At 38.7% G+C, this 13,399-nt stretch overlaps 1 protein-coding gene across 1 annotated transcript in view; it reads left to right on the forward strand.

Annotated features, from left to right (window-relative positions):
• The window catches only part of MARCH1 (membrane-associated ring finger (C3HC4) 1, E3 ubiquitin protein ligase), a gene marked incomplete at its 5' end in the record, with an annotated part of 33,190 nt that extends 21,128 nt beyond the window's left edge, over nt 1-12,062 (forward strand). Inside the window, 2 exons of the mRNA XM_010021744.1 lie at nt 8,801-8,948; nt 11,761-12,062. Coding sequence (XP_010020046.1) covers nt 8,801-8,948; nt 11,761-12,062 — 450 coding nt within the window. The remainder of the gene's footprint in view (nt 1-8,800; nt 8,949-11,760) is intronic.
• Nucleotides 12,063-13,399: the final 1,337 nt, after the last annotated feature.

Below are 13,399 nucleotides of genomic sequence, written 5' to 3' on the forward strand. Positions count from 1 at the left end.
AGTTATGTCTTAAATGGCAGAATAAAGGACATGATCAACAAACAAAAAAGACAAAGCACATGTAGCACAAGGCAGTAATAATAATCTTCATGCTTGCACTGGTGTAAGAGAAAGCAAATTTAGGTGAAAAATATTTTCTATCTGGAAGATGGAATAACTGATATTCTGTTGTAACTCCCAGAGAAGACTCTGTACAGCATTTATAACTGCAGCTAAATAAACAGAAAGTATATTTGCTGACTTAGCTTTTCATGTGTCACCAGTTTTATTTCATCAACTCTAATTTCAAAATGCATGCTTCAAGATACTTCTCCACAGGCTAGACAATTTGATATCGAGGAAATTAAGCAGTGTGATAAATACTGAAGTGAAGGTGCTTCAAGTAAAGACTCTCTAACAAAACTGTGATCATATATTATAACTATGTCTTAGTTGCCTAAGAGGAATTACACTTTCATTGGACAGGACTAAAGAAAGTGGAGAAGCGTGCAAGACTATGTAATGGGATGCCGATCTCCAGCATGTTGCTGTATCAGCTTTCTGTCTGATTCCTCTCCTTTTCCTATTTCTGCCATGCTATCCCAGCCTTCTGTCCACATCCATCACACTGTTTAAGGCTTAAATACACTCAGATATGCAAAGGGAGCCCATGCTACTTGGTATTTGGAGACAGAAACTTTGGCATGGACTGTTGGAGATAGGTTGTTATGGATTCCATAGCAGAATAAGGGCTCACCTTTGCTTTGACCCTGACACAATCCATCTCAAATCCAGTACTGAGCATGTCATGGCTGCTCTTGCATTTCCCATAGCGTACATACTACAAAATGCAGCACCCCCACTTGCTTTGGTTGGAAAATCAAATCTCAGCTTAACTGGCCTTGTAGCTTTGTGGTATGGTAGTTAGTTAGAGTGATTCTTTTTTTTCATGTGCAGTTTTGGACAGGGCTTTTTTGGTTGTCTGAGCTGTTATTTGAGAGCTGGACTGTGATTTAAAGGCATTTGCTACTTAGTGACTGCAGGAAAATGTTGTGTGTTCAGTTAGGTGTGCTGCTCTTTTGGAAGGAAGGAGGAGAGAGAGGTGGGAGATGACTAGCTGCAAAGAGAATAGAAGTGACACACAAACCAGATCCTTTCAATAGAATGATTATAGAAATACTGTAGGGAGAGCAGGTAAAAGCGTCTGCTCCTGTTCTTAACTGTGGTAAAAGTTAGTGGAGACATAGATTCTACCCCTTTTTTCTTGCTTCTTTATGGGCTGCCCACATGTAGCTTGTTTTTTTTTTTTTTATTTTTGAGTAATAAAAGCATATGCCCAGGCACCTAAAGTAAGTCTTTTCTAGAGTTCTAGAGGCGTGCCTCATGTTCTCAGTGCCAGACATTGCCCATAGTTTTTCATTGTGGCGACCAGTGGTTTAGTGTTTCACCTGCAGTTTATCTGTCAAGATGATCTTTTTAGATAAGGTAGATGTAGTGTACTGTGCTAGGAGATAGTGATCCTTTTCTTAAATAGCTTACAAAGCAGGAAAAGAAACAGCAATTGTAAAAGGGAAGTTCATGATAATACCAAAGTCTGATCATGTTCAGACTTCTACTGAACAAAGAATTGGTTAATGTTGTATCATCATTCAAAGAGGATGCTTGGAAAATAAACATTTTGTAGAGTACTTTCACATTGTATACGTTGATGTAAAATAACTTCTACCAGATGGCAGCTAGGAAGAAGTTCCCAGTATGGAGAGATTATGCTATAATTACTTGCCACGAGGTTTCTTGCACATTTCTCTGAAGCATATGGCGTTGTCCTCTGCCTGAGACAGATCACTGGATGAGAGGGACATGAGGTCTTGCTAGTCCTGTATTTCTAAAGCATAGCTTTTTTTTTGGGTGTCTGTGTTGGGATGATGGGGATGCAGGTACTGAAGTTCTTCTAGTTGTAAATGACAAGTTTTCTCAACAGTACTTTCAGATTGCAAAAACAGCTATTTCATTTTAGAAATTGTCTTCTCAAATTGCTTAATACCCCCATTTCACACTTTTAAAGGGTCTACTAATTGATGATGTAGCTAAAAAATTGCGTAAGTTTGTGAAGAGTGCATACTGATTATATCACTCAAGTCCAGCTCTTTTAACTGTCAGTTAAAAAAGATTGATTTTGATAAAACTGAATTATTAGTCTTTGCAGATGATAATCTTAAGGTGTTTATCAAAATGAGATTTTCCATTATGTGGTTCTTCTGTTACTCTAGGCATGGATATCCCACATAAAGATAAATTATAGTATGTTTGTCTTTAGATATGCACCCATTTCTGGTTCAGTTTTAAACTGTTAACAGGTGTTTTAAGTACACCACCGACATTCATTTGAATTTCAGAGCTTTGTTTAGTGTCACCTAGGGACAGAAATAGATTTTATGCAGACTTCAGACAGGTTTACCAGAGAAGGATTTGTACCAGCTCATCTAAGGAGCTAACTAGATCAAGGTAAGGTTGTGCATTGATATGGCTATATGATGTACCATATGACATGAGATTTTTAAATTTAATTTGATTTTTGTGTACCATGGCTAATGTAGCAGGGTCTAATGCTGGTCTTCTAATCTTGATCCTTACAAGAGTTTTTTCTCTGGGATGTACCTTCTGATGACAAGTAATGACAGATGTGTTTTCTTTGGTTTTCTGAACCTGCTCAGTTCTTCCTCTCTAAGTGTGCTCTGGATGTGTTTGGGGAAAAGAACACAGAGGAGGTGTTTCCAGAGACCAAGCCCTTTTTAGCCATGAGACCTGACACATTCTGTTGGACTGCATAAGGGGCGCTTCTTTATCTTGGAGAAGGATGCAGTGAGGCATGCATCATCCCTCAGGCACAGGCTGTAGCCACATGTTGTTTAGGTGGCACAGAGTGGCTTTTAGTCAAATTACAAGGTTTGAAGTCTCATCTCTCATCAACACGTCAAATCTGCACGAAGCTATTTTGTTCTCCCAACATGTGTGGAGCCCTGTTGTTCTTTATTACTATTATTTCTTCCTCCTCTACCCACTGCACAAATTCCATTCCTGCAAACTACTGTTGCAGCTTCTTTCTTCCAGCTGGTAGATTGATAGTAGTGAACAGTTTACTGTGGAGACTGAACCAATTAGTACTGCAATGAGTGACCAGATAAGTCTCCTTAAAAAGTCTCACTATACCCTGAGCTACCTGTCCAGACTACTGACACATCTTCACTGCTTGGCTCACTTCATCATACAACCACTCCAGTTCTTAAAAGCTTTTTTCAGAAGCGCTGGCTAGATCCTTCAGGCCTGGTCTGAGATAAGAAGGATGTTTTTCTGTGTATTCCTAGTTTGTGTGCAGAGTGCAATTTCTACAACAGCCCATAGTAAATTATTTTAACCTTCATTTTGCAGGCATGATTATTGCAAGTTAGAGGTTGGCTCAAGGTCTTTCTTTAGACTGTAGGAAGAACTCAGAAAATACTGCGTGATGACTTTAGCTCTAGGTGAGAGCAGAAGGATGGCCTTCCAGCTGTGGGTACTGTTTAAATTCCATTTGTTGTCATTTTTTTGTTAAATGACAGATAGGGAGAAATCTGTCAGAATGGGAAAAATATTCAATATTAGCAACGTCATGCCCATATAAGATTCCCCTGACAGGTCTCCTTACCTGCAGTTTTTAATATCAGGGCTCCTGAAAATACCCAGGAGTTAGAAGTCCAAGCATTTATAGCATGTTGCAAAGCAGCCCATTAACTTCACCTTCAATTTGGCATCTTCAGTGATGAGGCCCTGCAAGAGAGAGACCTTTGATTGCAAAGGTTTGAAACTACAAACCTGCAGTAGATACGGAGTTGCGTCAGGACATCTACGTAGACAAATCTTGTAGCCAATGTGAGGGAAGGTTACCACTAGCAGGAGGCAATGTGTGGACACAAAATGGTGGATGGGGGCAGGCAGGCAATAAATCTACCATTGGAAAGCGTGGGAAAGGAACAAAAGCAGCGAAGTCTGCAGAGTGCGATTCTGTGGTGGGGTAACGGCTCTTGCGTGTGAATCAGTGTGAATCTTTTGGTTCTGCATTGGGCAATCATGAAACTGCTTTGCAGAAAGCTTAAGTATGGGAGGGAATTAAAATTGCAGATTTACTTCTGTTAAGAAGAGAGGCTGTATTGGGATCTCTAGGATATGAAGCAGCATCCCCACGTCTGCAGACAATCTGTTTTCAGAGGATATTTAAAAAATATCCATCTTTATTTGTTGCATACTGATTAACCAAGCTTCTATTAGCACTGACATGCAGGGGGGTAAATTTTGGTCCTTTAAAATAAATACCAGGGCTTTTATCAGGCTATGTTGTAGGAAAGGGAAGTGGTTGGCTGCATATGATTTAGATGTTCCTTGTGAGTAGGCTGTATTTTATTTTTTATTTTCTTTTTCTTTACCCAGAAGACTCATGACTGCATTTTGTAATTGCAAGAGTGAGTTTTGAAATCAGTAACCATTCTCTTTAAAGTTTCAGAGTCTTTAAGAATCAAAACCAGAGCACAAGGTCGAAACCTAGAACAGGGTTTTATAGCTGCCACTTTCAAGATTATCACAAACTTATCTGGCAGTAAAGTACAGGAATTCAGGCTGAGGTGCACATCGTGGTTTAGCAGTAGCTCTAAGTAGTGGCTGGGGTGGGAGGAGTGTTTCTGATAACATTTACAATCCACCTTCTTTTCTTTGACAGTTCATGCGCTCTTCCTGGTAGGACCCTCTGAAGCAGGTAGACAGTCTCCTACCGCCCTCCAGTGGTTTGCAGAGCACAGTACAAGTGTAATGTTCAGGAAGCTTATTCAGAAAATAAAAAGGGGGCTGGGGCTATGTCAAGTTTTCTTCTTGGGATATATATTGTTGCATTGTGGATTTTTTTGGTGACTTGTGTAAAAGGTGTTGTGGTTGTTAGATGTTACAGAGTGTTTTAGCACACCTGTTCTAATAATGGTATTTATGCAATTGCTTGCACTTGCAGGACATTAAACCATCTGCATCTCTCATGATTTCCTGTCTGTGTGTGTATTGCTGTCAGGATTAAAGCATTTGCGGATGAGGACAATCGGATGTACAACAGTGAAGGGGAGGCTGGGCAAAAGCTACTGTGTTTGTCTATCAATTTAGAGACTCAATACAAGTCATTATAAATGTCTCCTCTGGCTGTTACAGTCTCTTCCATTTCTTTGTCCAGTCTCTTCAGGAATATTAACATACATGTTTCCAAGAAAAATTGCATCTGGGCACTTACTTTTGTGTTATTTTTCTCTTCTTGGTGGCTCTGATATTCTATCCATGGCATGTGAAAGCATCATCAGCCTGATGGTTGTACATTTTAACGGAGCACTGATGAAGATGGTAAAAGATGAGGCATTTTATTTTACCTTGTTATCATGAATGTAGAGAGCCATGAGAACTGCAGAAGCTTCCAAATACAGCAGGGGTGAATTTATCAGTGGCTAAGGAGGCACTGGTGTGCTGTGTAACATGATAGCACCTGCCAAACTTACTCACACCACTTTAAGCAATATTGGGTCCCGGACTATAACGTACAAGTAAAAGGGGCTGATGCTTTTACTGCTCAAGATATTGTGGCCTTTGCTGTGGATTTTCAATTAATTTTTTATTTCCCTACCTATGCTTTTATCCAAGCAAATATGTGCTAACATAGACAGTTAGATTTTTGATTTAAGCCAATTGCAAATATCCTAAAATTGTGAATTGCACTTTTCTGCTCCAAGGCAACATAAATTGCTGGCTTATCTACTACCTTCACTCGTCTACTAAAGAGTGACAGTTCTCATATAGTACTCTCTGTTCAGCCAAGCTAAAATATATGAGTAGGACAGGAAAAATTACCTTGGCTTCCACAGGGATCACCAGGAGTAGAGCACAAAGTTTAATTGAACTTCCCCTTCTGAGTTCAGCACATCATGACTGGAGTTGAGAGGAGAACTGGGACTGCAGCTGGGGCAGAGCAGAACAAAAGCGCAACCCTTTAGGAGCTGTAATTGCTCCCAAGTACTCTGATCGCCCTGTGTCTGTGTGAGCAGGTCTCTCATTCCTTTTTTGTATCCCAGCTGGGACTCTGCACAGTCGTCCAGTTCCATAACGACCCATGTCCTTGTGGCCTCTTTGAGTCTCCTGCCAACCAGCTTATTTCTGGTGTGGTAACATGTGCGTGGATAGACTAGGCACACCGGCACACTGTGTGGTGGGAAAAGGAAAGGGGCCAAAGAGAGGAATCGAGTCGGGCAGGCCTTGGCTTGCTTTCTGGCTGGATCTGATCATGGGATGTTAGCAAAAAAGGCCTGCTTTAGCCTATTTCTGCTAGATCCCTCTCCTGATACACTTTTCTTGCCAATCTCAGCAGAAATTTGTGAGCTTGTTCTTTTATTTACCTATCCTGTCCATTGGTCATTAGGTTTTGCTTCCCCCCCCCCCCCCCCCTCCCCACTTACAAAATATTTGCATTTAGAGAAATGGGAACAACATTCTGTGACTTTAAAATTCCATATGAAAAAGCTGTATATGGCTGGGCAATTTAATATGTTCACATCAAGATATCTGATATGTTCAGATCAACACTAAGGCTTTTGTGTATGTTACAGAGAGTAAAATGGCTACAATGAGATCGGAGGTATACACAACAGTGAAAATTTAGCTCAGAATCTTTTCTCCAGTAGACCAAAAAGCATAGCATCAGAGCTGAGATGACAAAAAACATCTACTTATGAATACAGTTAATTCTTTATTATGTTCAGCACTGATCTCTCACGAAGTATCCACAAGTAAATGAAGGGTTAAGGTAAAATCCCTTCTTCCATGTGGACAAAGACCACTTTTTCTTTAGAAAGAAAGCCTGTTGCAAGGCTTGAGTTGAATTTTCACTGCAAAAAGGATGACAGTCTCCAGGTCAAATGCTGTATAACCTGGTGACTATAATGATATGATAAGACTGTGATGATAATGTCAGTCTGTCTGCTGAATACTACCTACAAGAACTACAATGAATATAAGATTCTGGGGTTTCTTGTCACTTTATTTACTTTTTTTAATGTCTCCCATTTTCCCAGACTGCTGTACAAAAGCCAGTAAGCTTAGTTTTCATTCCTAAGTAGATGTATCAGAAACTGAAATGAGGTATTAGCTAGCAAATAAACTGCTAGCTCTGTCTGCATATAACTAAGGAAATATTTCAGTTCTTCTATAGAGTTATTTAAGCCTTGTGATTGTAAAACTCTGGCCAGGACTAGAAAATGCTCCAGAGACTTTGTTTTGGGGCAACAGCTCTGAAATGTGCACGTTTACCTGCCATCAAAGACTGAAATCTGTTTGGCCTAGTACTGTTCCAAAACTAGGGGCAGGAAGAAGCAGTTCTGAAAGTTAGCCCTCCTGGTGACATTGCATCAGCATTTTACTGCAGTTGTGCTCCTTCAGAATGTGATGGGACAGCAAGACAAGAGCTGCCATGCTTGTTCAGGTTAAAGTCTAAGCATCTAGCTTTAATGCTATCTCCAACAGTAGCCGTAAGTAATTTAAGGGAAATTTGTTATTTCCCTATAACAAACCAAAACAAAATACAAAAAACAAAGCAGCCAACCAAAAAAAAAAGCCCCAAAACAACCCCAAACAAGGAAAACAAAGCCAAACTCATACTTCCAAAGTAAATTTATACCACCTCGGTGCTCTGAAGTGGCCAGGGGTTTTTATCCAGCCTTAGCACCCGGAAAAGACTAGGAACCACAGCAGGAGTGCGCTAAAGGTACACGTAGCGAGAGCAGCTTTGCTGTGCCGGTGTCTGCGCTGGGGCCTGCACACCGAAGCACAGTTCAGTCTTGCACGGGCACGACTGCAGGGAGGTGGCACTGTTGTATTGTGGTTTGTACTTGTTCTATGCATCACATGCTAGCGACCAGCTCCGAAATTATTCATTGGAATTGAGGCATTTTGGTTTTAAATGTCATTCATCAATCTCTTTTTCAGGGAAGCATTTTAGTAGAGAAGGGTTTATTTTAAAGAAGTCTTGAAAATAATACATCTTCACAAGCAAGACGATTAAGAATTGGCCTCAAGTTGCATTGTTCAAATGCGGAGAATAGCTCATTTCACCTTAAAATAGCCTTAATTTAAGACAGGATTTAGTGCTGTAATTCACAAGTGTATGATGGATTTAGGGCCATAATTCACTAACAAGATCCTTCTTGTATTAACAAGGCTGTTTGACTGCTTTCACGTGCAGTCATTTCCATGTAATAATTATTTCAACTTTATTGAATTTAATCCTCAATGCAGTTGCATTTCTTATGCTCTTAATTTATGGGAAGACTGTTCCATAACTGCATTCCTCTAATTTTAAGCTCAGAATAGTGTAAGTATTAAAAACTAATGTTTGGGGTTTTTTAATTCTCTCATCATCAGAAGTGTGCATCAGGTAAAGTTAAAATCAATATTCAGCCTTTTACCTGTCTATTAACATGTTTTGGCTGTGCTGCAATGGAATTACTTTAGATGTCATTTGCAAGCAGACAGAAAACAGAACAGAACTCGTCATTCCTCTGAATCTGTGAAAATAACATCATTAGAATTTTACAGTGATGATACACATATTACTGTAATGTGTATTATCAAAATAAAATGATTTGTTAATCTTATTACTGCTTTTCTTCCTTTCTTTCTTTTTGGTAGAAGGAGACAGAATGGCCTACTCACTTTATTGTACTTTTTAAAATTCTGACTTTTGTTTTGGGTTTTTTTTTTTCCATTACAGTGGGAGAAACTACAGATGACAACAAGTGAGAGGAGGAAAATAGTTTGTTCGGTCACATTCCACGTAATTGCAATTACATGTGTTGTTTGGTCATTGTATGTTTTAATTGACAGAACTGCTGAGGAAATTAAACAAGGCAATGATAATGGTAAGTGTCTTCTACCTTCCTCTGTCTTGTTGATAATGCAATGGATGGCTTTGAAAGGCAGCTATGTAACCAGTCACATTCTGTTCTTAAATAACAGCCCACTGATACATGGCTACATCAGATGCTTTAATGCAGAAGTAATGAGTACATCAGTGTTAAAAGCTTGTTACACCCCTGCAGAGACCTCTACTTAGTGTAATCATTACCATGGCTAAGCTAGCCTGCTGGTTTTTCTTAGGTTAATCTCCCATTATCTAGATATTTCTGAAGTTCAGACAAAAAGCTGAGTCAAATTCAAACAGCCTGGTTCAAGTTCAGGTCAAAAAATAGTGATTTATTTATATTACCCACTTGAACCTTGATATCCTGTAAAACATGATACAGCCCTTTCATCAGCAAGCTTCCTAATACAAAATTCTAAGAGACTGTGTTCCAGTTGTGTTAGTCCTTCATGTGGGACTTAAGAAATACGGAAAGCCATTCCTGCATCCTTTTGAATAGAATTTCACCGTGAATGCCGGTTGCTTTTACTGTGAGGGTGATCAAATACTGCTACAGAGAGGTTATGGAGTCTTCATCTGTGGAGATACCAAAAACCCAACTGGCCATGTGTAACAAAATGTGTTTAACACAACTAGGTTTCTTTGTGACTATACTTACCCTATGTGGAAACTGTGTTCCAAACTGAACTACTGTTTTTGATTGATTGATTTCAAATCTAAGTCTGTTTGGTCTTAAATTTAGTCTTACGTATGATCACGATGATAAAAAGCTTTTGAGTTTTGATCTGAATTAACTTTAAGCATAGGAGAGGGACAAAGGTCTCTAGCTTTGCGCTATGCTCCGAAGTTAACATGGAAAACAAAACAAGGCAGTGCTTTGTGTCTTGATAGATAAATATTCGATGATACTCCTGATGTCTGCCTTTCTTCTCTGTGACAGGAAAATATGTAACAAGCCTCAGTAAGTCACAGATAAATGTATACTATATAGTCGTGTTTTGCCGTCTTTCTAGATGGGTAACCCTATTTTTCATCTCAAAATAAAATGGCCCTAAGGACAGGACTAGGAATGGCTTTGAACTTCTATTGATGAGTACAACTACATGATCCTATTCATTAAAAAGGGGAAGGTATTTCTGTGGGTTAGCTGAATTTACACAACAAAGCAGCTAACATGAATTCTTGTTATTATATAGAATGCGTAATAATCAATTAATTCCTGGTAGGTTGAAAACATTTATGAATTGTATAGAATTCAGTGTCTGCCAAATGTAATGGGTGATTCTCCACACTAAAAAGTGCACAGAGATACACCTTGAAGCTACTTAAACCATGCAAAAATAAGTGTTTATGAAGAAAAGTAAGTAAGTCTTTTGCCCCCATGTTGGCAGGGATGGTGCTTTTACAAAATCAAACCTGGGGCCAGGGTGAGGGGAGAGCCACGTATTTGCTTTTCTCTCCATTATCTCTGTTTAAATGGAAAATGCTGGGGAAAAGACAACGAACACTGGAGGAAAAAACACTTTATAAACATCTTTTGAAGAGAAAAACTGAAAGCCCTGAATAATTCTGGTACTGTTTGTTAATATTGTGTAAGTTTAAAAATCCCTTTTTAAAATGTATCTCAAAATATTTAAAGGGATTTCTTTTCTCCCTCTTTACAAAAGCATATGATACAAATAAATGAAAGTGTAAACCTCTTCACTGGTAAAACTGTCACTGGTCAATAGAAAGGACAATTTAAAATCTATTTAAAATATTCTAGAATTTATATGGCACCAGTAGTAAGGAATCAAGTTTCACATAAATTTGCTCTGCATGAAGAAGCAGGTCTAGGCTTAGCTGAGCTTTACCTCACTTAATAAATCTCGAGTTTGTTAAATTACAGCAATCCTGGAATATACAGAAAGATGCAAAATTCACTGTGCCATATGAGTTAAGCAAAAAAATGACACTTTTTGTATTACCACGGATGAAGCAGAAGCAGCACATCTTTATTGCTAAGAAGTGGAAGAAACTCTGAAGAAAAATGGAGCCATTTATTCAGCCTCTTTCTTCCGAGCTCAGCACTTCAGCTGTGACTTGCTGGTTCGAGGTGTCTTTACCACTGACAGGGCTTAGTCAGAAGCAAAGCATACTGTTTTCACATTTAAGAGCAAGAAAGAGACAGTGATATTTAAAACCAGTTGTTAAAGCGGAGAAAAAAGAAAGAACACATCACTGGATATGACACCTTGGCAAAGTGTTCTTTGTTACTTCCTTTGATTCCAGGACAGGGGATTGGAGAAAGGTATGACAAACATTTTGTGAACAAATTTAACAAATACACGAGGATTTGTCCCTGGCAAGTTCAGTTAAGCAGAGTAATAGTGATTAGGGAGATAGATACAAAGCGAGTTGTAAGGTCTTTGTATGCTTTCATTTTGCTGCAAATTAAAAGAAAAATGGCTAGCACTATCACTTAATATATTGTTACTATTTCTAAGTACTGCTAAATAGTTACCATGACAGAGAAAACTACAGCTATCAATGTTATCAACCATCATGCTTCCTTTGTGAGAGTGGCCTTGCATTTCTTATTTGATCAAATTGTGGTGAAGCCAGTTGAAAGCAGGAGGCAGATGTAGTTTCTTGGCTGACCTATGGGACAGGAAACTGCTGCTGTTTTCTGCTTGAGCCATGACTGCCCCAATAGCATGCACATACCCGGAATTCTTAGCGTGGCTTATTTTCAAAATATTTTACTGAAACTCAGTGTTTAATATTCAATGTATAACAACAGTCGTTTATATAAATGTTTTATTTCAAAGGTGTCCTCGAATGGCCATTTTGGACAAAACTCGTTGTGGTGGCCATTGGATTCACGGGGGGCCTGGTCTTCATGTACGTGCAGTGTAAGGTGTATGTTCAGCTGTGGCGCAGGTTGAAAGCCTACAACAGAGTGATCTTTGTTCAGAACTGCCCAGACACCACCAAAAAACTGGAGGAGAAGAACTCTTCGTGCATGCAGACCTCAGACATCAAGGACGCAGTCATGGTGCCAGTAGCACAGACAGGTACAAACTCTCAGCTGGAAGCTGAAGAAATGATGTCTGAGGTCATGCCAGTTTGACAGCCACAGCATTGTTTCCTACTTGCAGAATAAGGTGTAGTGTTTTCTACACTACGAATGCTAAAAGAGAGCAGAAACGACTACATTTTTTTCAGTTAAAAAGAACAAAAACCACACAAAAAACAAAATCCTACAAGGAAAATGGATCCAGCGAAGCAACTTGTTACTGTATGGAATGTGACCGTTTGTGAAGTAGTTCCTCAACTAGTCAGCAAGTGTAGTGAAAGTGGAAGTGTAGAAAGTGCAATAGAGAACAGGTTTAACAGACAATGCCAAACCAATGTGACAATAGTACTTTCTTTTCTTTCTTTTTTTTTTTTTTAATTTAAATTGGATAGGTGGGAAAGTAGGAACAGATCTGATTGATTGATAGAATCATTTTGTTTACAGAAAAAAAAAACCTTTCATCTGTTTACTACTAAGAGTTGTGTATTTGCTATTTATCTATCTTCTTAAAGATGCACTTCAAAAGGGTACCAGTCAAGTTATATGCATTAAGTGAAGCGAAGTACAAAGAGCTGTATCACAGCACTCACTTTCTAAGTAAGTCTCATATGGTAACACACATTCATGTGACTGCAGTGGAGCCTGAATGTTTGGGCAGCTGTATCAACTGAGGATATTTGAGACATTGGAAGGGTAGTATTGTTTTAAACATGCCTGAATTTTTGAAAAGCAAGCAACTCCAACCAGTATACACTCATGTCTCTGTAAGCTACAGATAATTTTTAAATATAGCTGTCAGCAAAACAAGAACAGGAAGGAGAGAATATGTAGATATGCATTTAGAAGAGCGGCTCAGCTGTTTATTTTGCTTTGTAAGAGTGAATTAGACATAAATTGGATACACAACGATTTGAGGCAGAACTATAAATGAAAAAAACGCAGGTCAGTGCAAAACCACCAAAAGTAAATAGCATATTATCAAAGGTCTGAAAAAGAATGACACATAGGAAAGATGGAAGCCAGTTTTGGTTTCAGTTTTTAAGATTCATGATACACAACAGTAGACATAAGACAATATACCTACATATTTTAAGAGAACATTAGTTTTTATCTCCTTGTTCTGAAAAGGTAGTTTTTATCTTCCTGAGAAAATAAATCAATGGTTTCCCTCTGTACAGGTAAACTTGAGGTGTTAGAGATTTACAGTTCAGTTAACTTTGTGTTTTGAACATCCTCATATAAAAATGAAGTGTGAATAGCATTAAAAGGTGCAATAGATAAATGAATGTAGATGTAATACTGTGTCCAACAGGGTGAATTATATATAAAAAACCATTTTTGTGATTCACTTCTCATACCAGTGATGTTTACCATCAGGACACAACAGACAG

Source organism: Nestor notabilis, unplaced genomic scaffold (genome assembly GCF_000696875.1).
Source record: "Nestor notabilis isolate BGI_N333 unplaced genomic scaffold, ASM69687v1 scaffold5619, whole genome shotgun sequence".
Lineage (NCBI taxonomy): Eukaryota > Metazoa > Chordata > Aves > Psittaciformes > Psittacidae > Nestor > Nestor notabilis.